Here is a 13,223-nt window from a genome sequence, read left to right on the forward strand (position 1 = left end):
ACGCAACAGAAACCCGGGGGAGGTATCTGAGCATGTGCAGCTTTGACATCTTCCCCAGTGGTTCTAACACACCATGAGGGTGAGAGCCATGGTTCCACACCAGGAATGCATGAGAGGCTGGGATTGTCCTGTTCTTCACGGTAGCACAAGGCTACATGGAGACCTTGCACAATCGTGCCCTTGCTGAACCAAAGTTTATTTGTAGATATCTTCTTTGAGTCCTCTGTTACAACAGGAGGAAAACTGAAACAATCCCCTCACACCACCACAAAATTTACCCAGAGATTTTTAAAATATATATTTATTTGTAGAGAGGGATGGGAGAGGGGTGGGAGGGAGAAAGAGGGAGAGAAACATTGGTGTGTGAGAGAATCCACCAACTGCTTCTCACATGCCCCCAACCAGGGACCGACCGGCCTGCAACCCGGGCATGTGCCCTGACTGGAAATTGAACCAGCGACCTTTCAGTTCATAGGCCGGCACTCAATCCACTGAGCCACACCAGCCAGGACTTTACCTGGAGATTTTCGGACCTCTTTCTACCTAAAATAGTTCCTGCTCCTGCCCCCAATCTCTGGTCATTTTTAGTTAATCCTGACCCTTATCACCAGATACTAAAATACTAATTACTGCCACTTCATTGCTCGAAAGTCTTACTTATTTCCCCATATCCTAACAAATAAGTGAAATACTTCAATAACACACTCTAATACAATCTAATAATACAAGATTTTCACCTCACAAGCCTGCTATTCCACATGCACTGTGTGTGAACTGAACATGTGGAGTGTTTGAATTCCCTCCTCTGTGTCACATGCAATGCTGCTGTCCTCCCCTATAATCCAGATCCTCTCCATCTCTCAAGTTTCCACTTGTGTGATTTTTTCAGGCCACTCAGCAAAAAGTAAGCATTCTCTTTACTGTGTCTACTGTTCAAATGGCACTAGCATTTACTATTTTCTTTTGTAATTATTTGTTTTCTGTTTTATTTCCCCATAAGACTAGATTAAACCCCTGGTCATCAAGGACTATGTTACAGGTCTTCTAATCCTCAAAATGCTTACCATGATGTGGTCCACACAGTTAATTAAGCATGTAATAATGATTTAATGTACATTTTTCACAAATACAATATATTAAAGTAAAACTAGAAAATCAAAACTCAAATACACAAGTAAACTATATTCAACACTCCAAAATATCTCTGAAGGAGTCCCATAATTATAAGAATTGTTCAAATTAAAAAGCCAACAAAAGCCTGAATAAAATTTGGATTGTATTATGACATTAACAGTTGAACACAGTTGACAAGAAAACTACATACTTATCCAAAGTTTAAGTGTTCACACTTATGAATTGTTCTGCTTCTAAGAAATAACCAAAGAAATGTTTGCTATTAGGGTGATATTATTCAGCCCTCCCCTTTTCCATTTCTGGTTCTCCCCACCACTCTTCTCACCCCGATATACAACCATGTGCACACACACTACAGGGTGTTGTCGATGTGGTCGAGCCTGAAAAAACACGTTAGTTCTCTCTTTCAGTTATGGGCTATACATGGAAAAAACACTACTCAAATATTAATGAATGTTGTAGAGATTTCTACAGCACTGTGGGAAAATCACGCGTCACAAGATGTGTATTTTGTTACAAAACTGTGATGGCTGAGCACTGTTAAAACAAAACATAACTATAGACGTCATTTTCTGGATGTATCTCTTGAGGAAGATTTGGAATTGCTGGTATCTCTGGTTCTTGGGCTTTGGGTTGTCCTTCCAGTTCTGCAAAATCAAGCAAAATACAGAAGTAGGTTCAATAACTGGTATTGGGACAACTGAGTGCTCATTGGGAGGGGAAAAAAGTACCTCACACCTTGCACGAAAAGAAATTTCAGATTAAAGATTTAAATGTGAAAAGACCCTACATGTTGTGGAAACCATAGGCTGTTCCTATAATCTTCGGATTATAAAGGGCTTTCTAAGCAGAACCCAGAGCAGGAACCATAGAGAAAAAGACAGTTTCAAACAACTAAAAACTAAAACTAAAATTTTGCCATAAACATAGCAAAAAACACTACAAACAAAGGTAAACTGCACACAGAAACTAGAAAACTATTTACAATGTACATATAGGTAAAGGTTTAACAACTATGATTTAAATTGACTTTTAATGAGTAAAAAAAGATCGATATTTCAAACTCAAAATGAAACCAGGATTCAAACAGGCAGCTCTCAGAAGAAAACATTCAAATTTGTAATAATCATAAAAAGATGTCAAGTAATATTAGTCATCCAAAAAGCAGAAATTAAAACAATTCGTTGGGGTTTTTTGAACATAGTAGATAGGCAGAGATTTTTTAAACATTTACTTAGAACCCTACTAACCCCATGGTTTCATTGCACTTTTCTTTTAGGAGAAAACAGCAAATCAACTACCAGAGAGATTTCTCTAGAAAACAATTCCCTGGAGCTAACTGCGCTCTGACAGCCTCACCTGTTTCCACACAGTACACTTCACAGTACCCCATGAGATTCTCAGTTATGTTCCTGAGGGAAATCCCACCGAAGAAAGGTCACATCGTTTACACAAGGCTGTGCTTAGGAGAAAGCTTTTCAGGAACAGATATTAAAATTGGAAAGGTTTCTGGTAAACGTGATAAATCCTGTTCATTAATACAGGGATCATATTATACACCTTTTTAACTCCCTCGGTACCTTATGCCATGAATTTAGTTGCCATCTGTTTGCCAGGAAATTTTAATTTTTGAAAAAAACTTTACTCAAGTTTTCTGGTAAATCTAAACTTAATTTTCCCTTAAAATATTTTGCACACAATCATCTTATATTGGGTTCATTTCTCTTCACTGGCTGAAGCTTGCCCAGATGGATAGTGTGTATGTACACGTACCTACCATATGCATTTAGATCTTCAATTATTTTTTTAGTTCTTTGGAAATGTGCCACACACACATTGGTTAAATGAAAAACTAGCCAGTGACATTCATGATGCCCCTTGAGGTAACTGGGGATAAGCTGGGACTATCGAAGGATATAAAGCACCACTTTGAGGGACGCATACCTAGCTGGTGCTCTAATTATAAATGGGGACATGTCGCTGATTTGTCCCTTATGCATTGCCCCTACCTGGAGGAAAAACATCCTTAACATCTCCTTGGTGTGCTTTAGGATCCCGGCCTTGGGGCCCACCTGCTTCTTGGTTTGGTTCTGGAAAGCATTCTTTATTTTTACATGTCTTAGTAGAGAGGTCTTCAGGCCCAGGTGTTTCTTGGTGTATGCATGTGTCAGGTGGACATTCTTCAGGAGCAGGTATTTCTTGGATTGTTTTATGAGAGAGGGCTTTAGGCACAGCACTTTCTTCAGTATATGCTTTATGAGAAAAGTGTTCAGGTTCAACTGTTTCGTGGTGTATTTTTGTAGGAAGGTTTTTAGGCACAGCTATTTCTTGTTGTGTTTTAGGAAAAAAACTCTCAGTCCCAGCTATTCCTTGACCTGGTTCGTCAGTGTTTTCCTTGGGTTCAGCTTTTTTGGGGTATATTTCATGAGTGTAGCCTTTAGGTACATCTGTTTTGGGGTATACTTCAAGAGAATGTCCTTCCAGGTCAGCTCTGTCTTCATATGTTTTAGAAGGAAGGGCTTTGGCTATAGATGTTTCTTGGCACATTTTAGGAGAGAGGTCTTCAGGTTCAGCCACATCATGGCACATTTTGGAAGAATGGTCTTGAATTATAGCTATTTCTTGGCATATTTTAGGACAGAGATCTTCAGGTTCAACCATATCATGGCATATTTTGGAAGAATGGTCTTGAATTACAGCTATTTCTTGGCACACTTTAGGAGAGAAGTCTCCTGGTTCAGCCTTCTCTTGGCCTATTTCAGAAGGGTGGTTTTGTACTATTGTTTCTTGGCACTCAGAAGAACTTTCCTGATCTATCATGCTTTCTTGACCTACTGCAGAAATGTTTTTCTCAGGTACAACTCCTTGTGGGGAAGCTCTGAGACAGAGGGCTTCAGTCACACTCCTAGGTAATTCATTTTCTTTCTCCGTAGGTGCTAGTGTTTTCTCCGTCATTTCCTTTTCCAACTGTGACTGAGGCTCCACCTTCAGTTCTGTATTGTGTTGTCTCTTTCTGCCTCTTTGATTTCCTTTTCCTGTTCTCTGCCGCTTGTGTTTCTTTTCCCTGTGGAGAGATCAGAATTAGTGTCAGGAATGGGGCTACAGAACTCAGATAAATGCGTGGTAATAACAGTCTGGGACTCCCACTGTTCTGTCGCACGACCTTTGCACAAGTCAGTTAAGCTCTCTGGGCCTCAGTCTCCTTGTTTGCAAAAGGAAGGAGCAGTGCTAATGTTCTCAGTGGTAAGGAGAGGAAATACCCCTCAGGGATTTTGTGTCTCTGCCGCCTTACTCACCAGGAAGTGTAGTGTGTGTGTGTGTGTTTGAGAATGTTATACCCTAGTTTTTTGGGGTTTAGCCTGGGTGACTTAGTCCCACCACGTCCTAAGTAAACTTACTCAGTTGTGGTTCTAAGATCCTCAGTCCAGACACCACTCCTTGTCTGTGTAGCCCACGGGTGGATGACGTATATGGCTTTCTTATCTAACATAGTGTCTTGTGTAAAGAATGCTAAGTACTTACAAAACATGTCAAGTGATATATACTGTAAGCTGGGTCAAAAGCTGCAAACCATTTCTTGAGGTTAACAAGCCTGGTGGAAAGGCATGTGTGGCCATGTCATGCCTACTCTGAAGTAACAGCTGAAGATCTAAGAGATGAAAGGCTATGCGTGGAAACTGCCGCCAATGTCAAATTGCTAGGTACTGCAAATATAACCAAATACAGATGGCTAATACAGATGGGCTCGGGTCGAGGAGGGGAGGAGAAAAAGGTACCATAAATAAGCACTTCATCATTTTTCCAAATCTACTGAAATTCTGCCCCGTGCTACCTGCTCCACGGAGCCGTCTCTCACAGACCCCAGGGCTGCAATGCTCCCCCTGCTTGGCGTGCCTGTGTGATTTGTTGGGAGGGCCATGCCTAAGGCAAGGCACAGAGGCTGCCCCAATCTGTAGTGATTTCAGAGAAACCTTACTCTTTTTTCATAAACTAGATATTCTTTAGTGATAAAACCAGTGTCTTCTTATTTTTAATTGTTTAAAAATCCTCACCTGAGGATATGCTCATTGACTACAGAGAGGAAGAGAGCAGGGGCGGGGCGAGGGGGCAGGGAAAGAAAGAGAGACATCAACGTGAGGGAGAAACACCGATAGATCGGCTGCCTCCGTCTGCGCTGGATCAGGGATCAAACCCTAAAACATCTGGTGTACAGAATATTGCTCCAACCAACTGAGCCAGCCAGGCAGGACAAAACCAGTGTCTCTTGCTCATAGTTCCTTGCACACCTTAAACATGTATATATACCTTATTTTGGGTATGTTTGAAATTCTTCATAATAAAAAAAATTAAAGATTACCTCACCAAAACCAGTTTAAAGTCAATATAAATAAGCGATATAGGTACCGTATTTTGCTGTGTGTAATGCACACTCATGTTTTGGTGCGCATTATACACTAATTATTATACCCATGGTATGTAACCACTATACCCATGTATAAAGCGCATCCTTATTTTTCCCTAAAAAATGGGCAAAAAGCGTGCATTGTACATGGCAAAATACTGGTAATAGGATGGTCAAAACATTACAAATAAATTAGAAGAAAAGGTCATCTAAAAATGGTGGTATGACACCTCAGCATTTTGAAGTGGAACTCCAAGTAGGGAAGGTAACACGATAAATTATAAAGCCCCTGTTGTCCAATTATCTGAATTCTTTAGGAAATACTCTTTTCCCCCTACATATTAAGTCCTAAATAATTTGTTAAGTAGATCTCTAAATGAGGAAATCTGAGTAATACAATGTTCCATGTTCTCCCTGGTCATTTTTCAAAAAATGGAAAAATAACCATGTAGTCCAAAATTTAATCTGTATTCTGTCACTTATCAACTATGTGATCATAGGCAAGTCACTTAACCTCTCTATGCCTTAATTTCTTCATAGGTTAAATGGAGTTACGGTATCTCCCCAACCTCACGGGGTTGTAAGAATTGCATGAATGAATTATCCAAACACAAAGTTAGCACTTTTGTATTCACATAGGAATCACTTACAGTGCTTCCTATGTACCAATCAGTTTTTAAATAATTTCGTTATTCACATCGACTGGTGAGGTGCTATTATCTCCATTTGGCAGATGACAGAACTGAGGCCCAGAGAGAGTGAATAAATCATCTAAGATCAAACAGCTGGCAAGCAAGGGAGCCAGGCATCCAATCTGGTCATTACGGCTCTACCAGCCAGGCACTTAGCCGTTACACCCCGCTGCTTCTCTCTGGGACTACTAAGGTTTCACTGTGTAATATGGGGTCAAGGGAACAGCTCTAAGTAGTACAGAAATGTGTTACCAGAGCAGGACCAGCCAGCTACCAAGAGGCTTGGCAAGGTGTTATCTACTTCAGTGACTTCCTCAGCCTCGGCTCCCCAGCCCAGCGAGCACAGAAACCCAGTTCTACGATCACACTGAGACAAGCTCCAATTATGGGAGCAGAGCTCATCAACCAGCTCAAGGAGACCAATACACAAACCCAGAGACCCATTTTTTTTTTGGAGAAAACTTTATATTTATTTTTTTCTTCTTTTTAAAAAATTGTTGGACTTCTGGTCAAGATGGAGGCATAGGTGGAAACACTGTGCCTCCTCACACAACCAACTTTAAAGACAACAAAGTTTTAGTAACAAAAACTCAACCAAAACACAGAAAATTGAACTATACGGAAGTCGGACAACAATGAACTGTTCAGCCAGACCGGTAAGAGGGGCGAAGCCAGTGGCTGGCGGAGCAGGATTGAGCAGGAAAACTTGGCCAGACCGACCCAGGTGTCCAGGCAGCAGTTGGCAGATTCCAGGTGTGGGGTGGCAAGGGCAGACCCAGTGAGGGTGCAAGGTGGCTGACTGACCGTGGTCACACATTCGCACGCAGATAAACCAGGTAAAGGAGCGAGCAGTGAGACAGACCACACAGGCCCCAGCGGCGGGAAGTAGCAGAGGGGACCGCCATTGCCCCTCTCTGACCTCGCCCCCACATCCAGCATCACAACCCAGCAACTGAGTTGCCCAGCCCTGGTGAACACCTAGGGCTCTGCCCCTCATATATGCATAACAGTCGTGAACAGACCAAAACATTATGGCTCAAGAACAACTCAAAGCCCCAGAGCCAATAACTCTAAGCGACCAAGAAATAGCCAACCTATCAGATGCACAGTTCAAAATACTGATGATCAGGATGCTCATAGAACTGGTTGATTTTACTCACAAATTAGAGGAACAAATGAAGGCTAAACTAATTGAGAAGGGAAATGCACAGGAAACCAATAGTGATGGAAAGGAAACTGGGACTCAAATCAAGGGAGTGGACCGGAAAAAAGAAAAAAATGACCAAACAGAAACATATGAAGAAACAAGAATTCAAAAAATAAGGAGAGGCTTAGGAACCTCCAGGACATCTTTAAATGTTCCAACATCCAAATTATAGGGGTACCAGAAGGGGAAGAGGAAGAGCAACAAGTGGAAAACTTATCTGAACAAATAATAAAGGAGAACTTCCCCAGTCTGGCAAAGGCAATAGACTTCCAGGAAATCCAGGAAGCTCAGAGAGTCTCAAAGAAATTGGACCCAAGAAGAAACACACCAAGGCACATCATAATTACATTAGCCAAGACTAAAATGAAGGAGAGAATTCTAGAAGCAGCAAGAGATAAGGGGACAGTCACTTACAAAGGAGTTCCCATCAGACTGTCAGTGGATTTCTCAAAAGAGACCTTACAGGCAAGAAGGGGCTGGAAAGAAGTATTCCAAATCATGAAATCCAAAGACCTACAGCCAAGATTGCTCCATCTGGCAAAGCTTTCATTTAGAATGGAAGGGCAGATAAAGTGCTTCTCAGATAAGATCAAATTCAAGGAGTTCATCATCACCAAGCCCTTATTATATGAAATGCTAAAGGGACTTATCTAAGAAAAAGAAGATGAAAAATATGAACAGTGAAAGGACAGCAAACTCACAGTTATCAACAACCACACCTAAAACAAAAGCTAACCAAGAGGACAGATAGATCAGGAGTGGAACCATAGAAATGAAGAACACATGGAGGGTTAGCAACAGGAGAGTGGGAGGAGGAGAAGGGGGGAGAAGGTACAGAAAATAAGTAGCATAGACAGTAGGTAGAAAATAGGGGGGAGGGCAGGAATACTATGGGAAATATAGAATATAAAGAACTTGAGACATGTGGACATAAACTAAAGGGGGGGAATGGTGGGGGAGGGGATGTGCAGAGTGGAGGAGAATGAAGGAGGGGAAATAAGACAACTGTAATGGCATAATCAATAAAATATATTTTAAAAATTGTTGATACTATTACAGATATCCCCCATTTTCCTCTCCTTTGCCCCCTGCACTGAGCCTTTGCCACATTGCTGTCTGTGTCCATGGGCTAGGCACATATGCATACATGTTCTTTGGCTGATCTCTTAACAATCCCTTCCACCCTTCCTCCCCTTTGAGATCTACCAAAGACCCATTTTTAAATGAACAGGGAGAAATGCAAAGTCATACAGCAAAGAATACTTGGACTGACAAATGAATTCACTCTTTCTCTGTAGCAAGTACTTGGGAGGCCAATTAATGATCAGAAGGTTGCTTGGCAAAAATAGAATTAGGGGAGCCGATACGTTACTCTTCAACAGAGTGACCTGTCACAGGACCAAGTACAGACGTTTCTGCTGAAACATAATAAACACATTCCTGAAAACCTCAATTCCTGAAAAATCATGCACTAGAAGTAACAGTACTTATGGGGAAAAAATAGAGCTGGTGCAGATGACTCAAAACCTGTACAACTTTTTAACATTAGCAAAAACAGTAGCTGGCACCTGAGATAACCTGGATAGTCCAGACAGGTAGTTTATCCTGACTGGGGTTGCCTCAGGGGCTAGTAAAAAATGCACACAAGCAACAGTGTAAGTGCGGGTTGCAGGTGCAGAGATCATGCAAAGAAGAGTGGCACTCTGAGCCAGGGGAGCCGCCATGAAGTTGGGCACAGAAGGACATGCAACCTGCTACCCTTCTCCTGGGGAACAGCCGTGGGTGCAGCTGAAAAGGATCCTGCCTATAGAGCAGCCAGGCTGAAGGCTTTTTCCTTTCCTGCTAAAGATTTTAGTTCTATTCCCACTATTCTGGTTCCTGTGACTAGAAAAAAATCAACTTCCACGTTATACTGACATATTCTCCTGTTTGTCAGTCACACGTGTGCTACCTGGTTGCAGCAGAAAAGACAACAGTTGGTCCATATTGGGGACAGATGCCCTTTCTTCAGAAGAGTGCTTAGATCAGTGGTTCTCATGGGGCAGGGTAGGCAATTTTGCCCCCTCTCTGCCTGCCCCAGGCGACATTTGACAACGTCTGTTGACATTTTTTGTTGTCACAATGAGGGGGAAGAGAGGAGTACTATTGGCCAGAGATGCACAGGACAGCTGCTCACACGAAGAAGCACCCTGCCCACGGTGTCTTTAGTGCCGAGGTACAGAAAGCCTGGCTTTGGTGGATGCTGCCTGTGCTCCTGGATCCTGACTTCCCTGTTTCCACCTCCAAGCAAGCAACACCTCTGTGTTCACAGTCATATTCTAAATGGATGCAGTTGGATGCTGCTTGATTTACAAACATGTCCTGTATTCCCTCCCTGAGACAACAGACGGGCGACTTCCACTGGAGACCTAGGAACTCCCAACTCTCCTCTCGTGTCACTCATTTACAACATTCAGGTTTCCTCCATGGAGAGTTCATCACACTCATTCGACAAGGATTGCTAATAGGAAGCTTGGAGAATAACCTCCGAGATTTCCTCAGTAGTGTCTCCTCTTCCCGTGAGACTGTTCCGTGTTTCTGCTGCCAGGGTGGTTGATCACCAGGCCTCTCTACAACATACAGCACGGGTGTCAGACTCATTTTCAGCGGGGGCCACATCAGCTTCCCGGTCCCCTTCAAAGGGCCGAATGTAATTTTAGAATAACTGTAACTGTAATTTTAGAATAACGTATAACTGTAACTGCTCCTTAACTAGGGGCAAGGAGCTCTACATTTGGCCCCCGGTGAAAATTCGTTTGACCCCCCCCCAATATACAGGGTCCAGCAGAAGTAACGCCTGCTTGGTAGGGTATGTGAATGTCTCGCACAAGATAGACGGCAATTTGAATATTTCACCTAAAATGTCATACGGTGTGGTCGAGTGTGATATTGTTATGTCACAGAATTCCACGCTTATGATTTTGTAATGGCAGAGGGGTGTTATTTGTGCCAGACTCCTGTAATTTGATTGCCTGGTGTTTTAATTAAAAGAGACCAGAGATAAAGTTCTGTTCCCACCACTTTACTAGCTGTGTGACTTTAGGCAAGAGATTTAACCCATTGGACATTTGGTTTCCTGTCTTTTTTTTTTTTTTAATCTCCAACAGCTTTAGAGATTTCCAGGATTGCTGGAATGATAAAATACAGCGTGTGACAGTGCTCAGCAGTACTTGGCACACAGCGTTTACTGGATAAATACCAGTTCCTTTTTCCTTTGCAAGGATACCATACCCAAAATGCCATTGTGAAGTTTGCTTTTCTTGTGCTTCAGCTTTTCTTTTTCTGAGTTGCTCTCTGTTTCGCAAATTCCAAGTTCCAATGACATCTGTGGGATCAAAATGAAAGTTATAGGAGACAGACGAATTGTGACACTTCCGGCAAGAGTCCTCTAACAGAATGGCAGGATCCCTGTGCTGGGTGTCTGCCTTCTCCTAGCTTTGTGAGGACAAGGACCCTGCCTTAGTTATCCTTCTACCGCCAAAGAATGCCTAGAAGCAAACAGTAAACATTTGAAAGTGAAAAGGTCAGTATTTGTATGTAATTGCACTACTGACTTATTAATTTTTTCACAATAATTTTTACATACGGTACAAACCTAAAAGAAAAAATCAATCATAGTCTGCCATCCTTAACATTATAACCGGTTTTCATTTTATTCCTCATACCCATCTAGTTCTGGTATTACCCAAAATTGTAAAGAGAGCATATCACAGTTTTATCATTTACGAAATTACATCAGAAATATTTTCCATGACCTGGTCTTCGTAATTATAGACTTACTGACTGCATGACATTTAATCAAGTTGATTTATTCTCGCTTACGTGTTTGCTCTATTTGTATTGAACATATAGGTTGTTGCCAGTTACTTTATTTTTTGCCATTATAAATCAAACTACAACAAGCATACTCTCGAATGTAGCTTCCTTTGAAGGGGGGAGTTTTTCCATAGGATGATGCTTCTCCAAGTTCTTTGGAACATTAAAGGTGTTGTCAAAAATGTTCTGCTTCCATCATGTCTGAGGAAAGTGAGTGGATCTTTGATGTAAAATTTATCAGAACCTGTGGCGTGATAGCAACTTTTGTTCTTAGGACAGAAGTTGTTAATAATGAACTTGGATGGGAAAAAAATCACACCTTCATTTTTACTAATCTCTAATTAAAATTACCATTTCCTTCAACTATGAATGTAGGTAACAAACCCTGATAGTTTTAGCAGTGGGTGACTTTGTCACCAAAAGTAGTTACAGGTTTTCTTTTCATATAGCATCACAGTTGTTCCAGCTACCTCCACCGTGTCATTTGAGATGGTATAGTTGATATCAGACAATCATTGTTAGATCCACCTTGGATCTTGTTTCTTAATGCATCTATAAAGGCGCACATATGTCACAACAGCACAGTCCTTCATTTTGACAAGTATATCGCAATTCTTTCCTTTGTAAGCCTCAGTATTTACTTTTGAATATTTAAAATATTACTCTAAGGAGGAATTTAGGGGTTCATCAAAATGCCAAAGGAACCCATGGCCCCCCCAAAATATAAAACACTATCTCAAGTCCTAGGATTCTGCAAACATTTTGAGAAATGCAGCTTTAGGACAGACCCAATGAGTAAAATTAGTGAACCAGAAGAATGAGCACTATAGTTCTTGCCACCCATTGCTATAGCTCCCAAAACTTATGGCAAATTTTCGCTACCACAGAAGTATACAGGTGCACTTGCTTTGCCACCACCACACAGCGCTGGGCATTTTCACTCTCTTTCATTTAAGTGTATTTCTTATATCCTTGTGTTCCTCTGGCTTGTTAAAATCTTAGCACTAGAAGTCACCTCAGGAAGTTATACAGCCCTGATCCTTCCCACCTGTGGTTATATGCATGCACTCAATCATGCCCTTCTTTTTCCATTAAAAAAAGAGGGAAATAATTCTAGCCCTGATTCTTCCCAACAGCTTCAACCTCTTTCATTACCTGGAACATGGTTGTTTTCTTGAAGAAGGTCAGATGGCTCACGGAGCATCAAATGAGATGAGTTCTTTCCCAAATCCATCTTGCTGCAATACCGTCTTGCTTATTTGGTCTGACTTCCTCAAGCTGCCTTTTAAAAAAACATCAAAAAGCAATCAACAGCTTAAAAAAACACACACATACACATACAAGTTCACTTGTCACTTGACTTCCCGCCTAAAAGTTTTATCTAGTTGGACCACAGCTGCTGGCTAGTTCTACTTTCTTATCACACTGCACAGGTGCGAGTAGGGGTCACGGCTGCTGCCATGGCCTCACGCTCTAGCACAGTTCTTGTTGTACAGGAGCCTGAGCCCCAGCCCCAGCCCCAGCCCCAGCCTGGCATGGCAAGGCCTCCGGTTCAGCAGCCCTTTGGTTTTGTCTGCCAAGAAGTGCCTGAGTCTAAGTTCTGTTTTACACGTGGAGATGGCATAACGTAGAAAGAACAAATGCAGAAAGAACACTAAGTCTAGATTCTAACCAGACCCACCCCTTTCTGCGGCTCTTTCCTTATTTGACAAGTGGGTAAAAATAGTTCCTGACTTGCAAACCTCACACAGTCTTGTGAAAGTGAAAATAATGAATATGAAAATTATAAAGTGTGCCACGCAGATGTGAAGTTAATCTTGCATTGTTTTTCTGCATGTGGCTTTTTTCCACCTTAATCTGTTGCAAATGAATGTAAAGTCTTGCTATATATGCTATTATAGACTTAGAAAATAGATGTAGAGAATCAAAATAG

At 41.7% G+C, this 13,223-nt stretch overlaps 1 protein-coding gene across 2 annotated transcripts; it reads right to left on the reverse strand.

Moving 5' to 3' along the window:
- Positions 1-1,087: 1,087 nt before the first annotated feature.
- On the reverse strand, positions 1,088-12,914 carry HEMGN (hemogen). 2 transcript variants are annotated; one of them, XM_037035685.1, is made up of 5 exons: positions 12,446-12,914; positions 10,706-10,799; positions 3,808-4,198; positions 3,144-3,723; positions 1,088-1,781 (listed from the first exon to the last, which is right to left on the reverse strand). In XM_037035685.1, the coding sequence occupies exons 1-5, from the start codon at positions 12,522-12,524 to the stop codon at positions 1,675-1,677; spliced, it is 1,251 nt and encodes a 416-aa protein (XP_036891580.1). In that variant the 5' UTR covers positions 12,525-12,914; the 3' UTR covers positions 1,088-1,674. The 2 variants fall into 2 exon arrangements, with proteins under 2 accessions (XP_036891580.1, XP_036891578.1); XM_037035683.1 differs by having other exon boundaries at positions 3,144-4,198.
- Between the last annotated feature and the right edge of the window lie 309 nt (positions 12,915-13,223).

Source organism: Sturnira hondurensis, unplaced genomic scaffold (assembly GCF_014824575.4).
Source record: "Sturnira hondurensis isolate 20B ecotype Veracruz unplaced genomic scaffold, ASM1482457v3 Scaffold0022566, whole genome shotgun sequence".
NCBI lineage: Eukaryota > Metazoa > Chordata > Mammalia > Chiroptera > Phyllostomidae > Sturnira > Sturnira hondurensis.

Bases quoted from the DNA above. Each gene is read 5' to 3' on its own strand.
- HEMGN (XM_037035683.1), bottom strand. From the start codon at position 12,524: ATGGATTTGGGAAAGAACTCATCTCATTTGATGCTCCGTGAGCCATCT. The intron at 4,199-10,705 runs GTATGGTATCCT...ATCTCTCCACAG, and splicing joins ACTTCACAATGGCATTTTGG to GGAAAAGAAACACAAGCGGC. The intron at 1,782-3,143 runs GTAGGGGCAATG...TTGATTTTGCAG, and splicing joins TAAGGATGTTTTTCCTCCAG to AACTGGAAGGACAACCCAAA.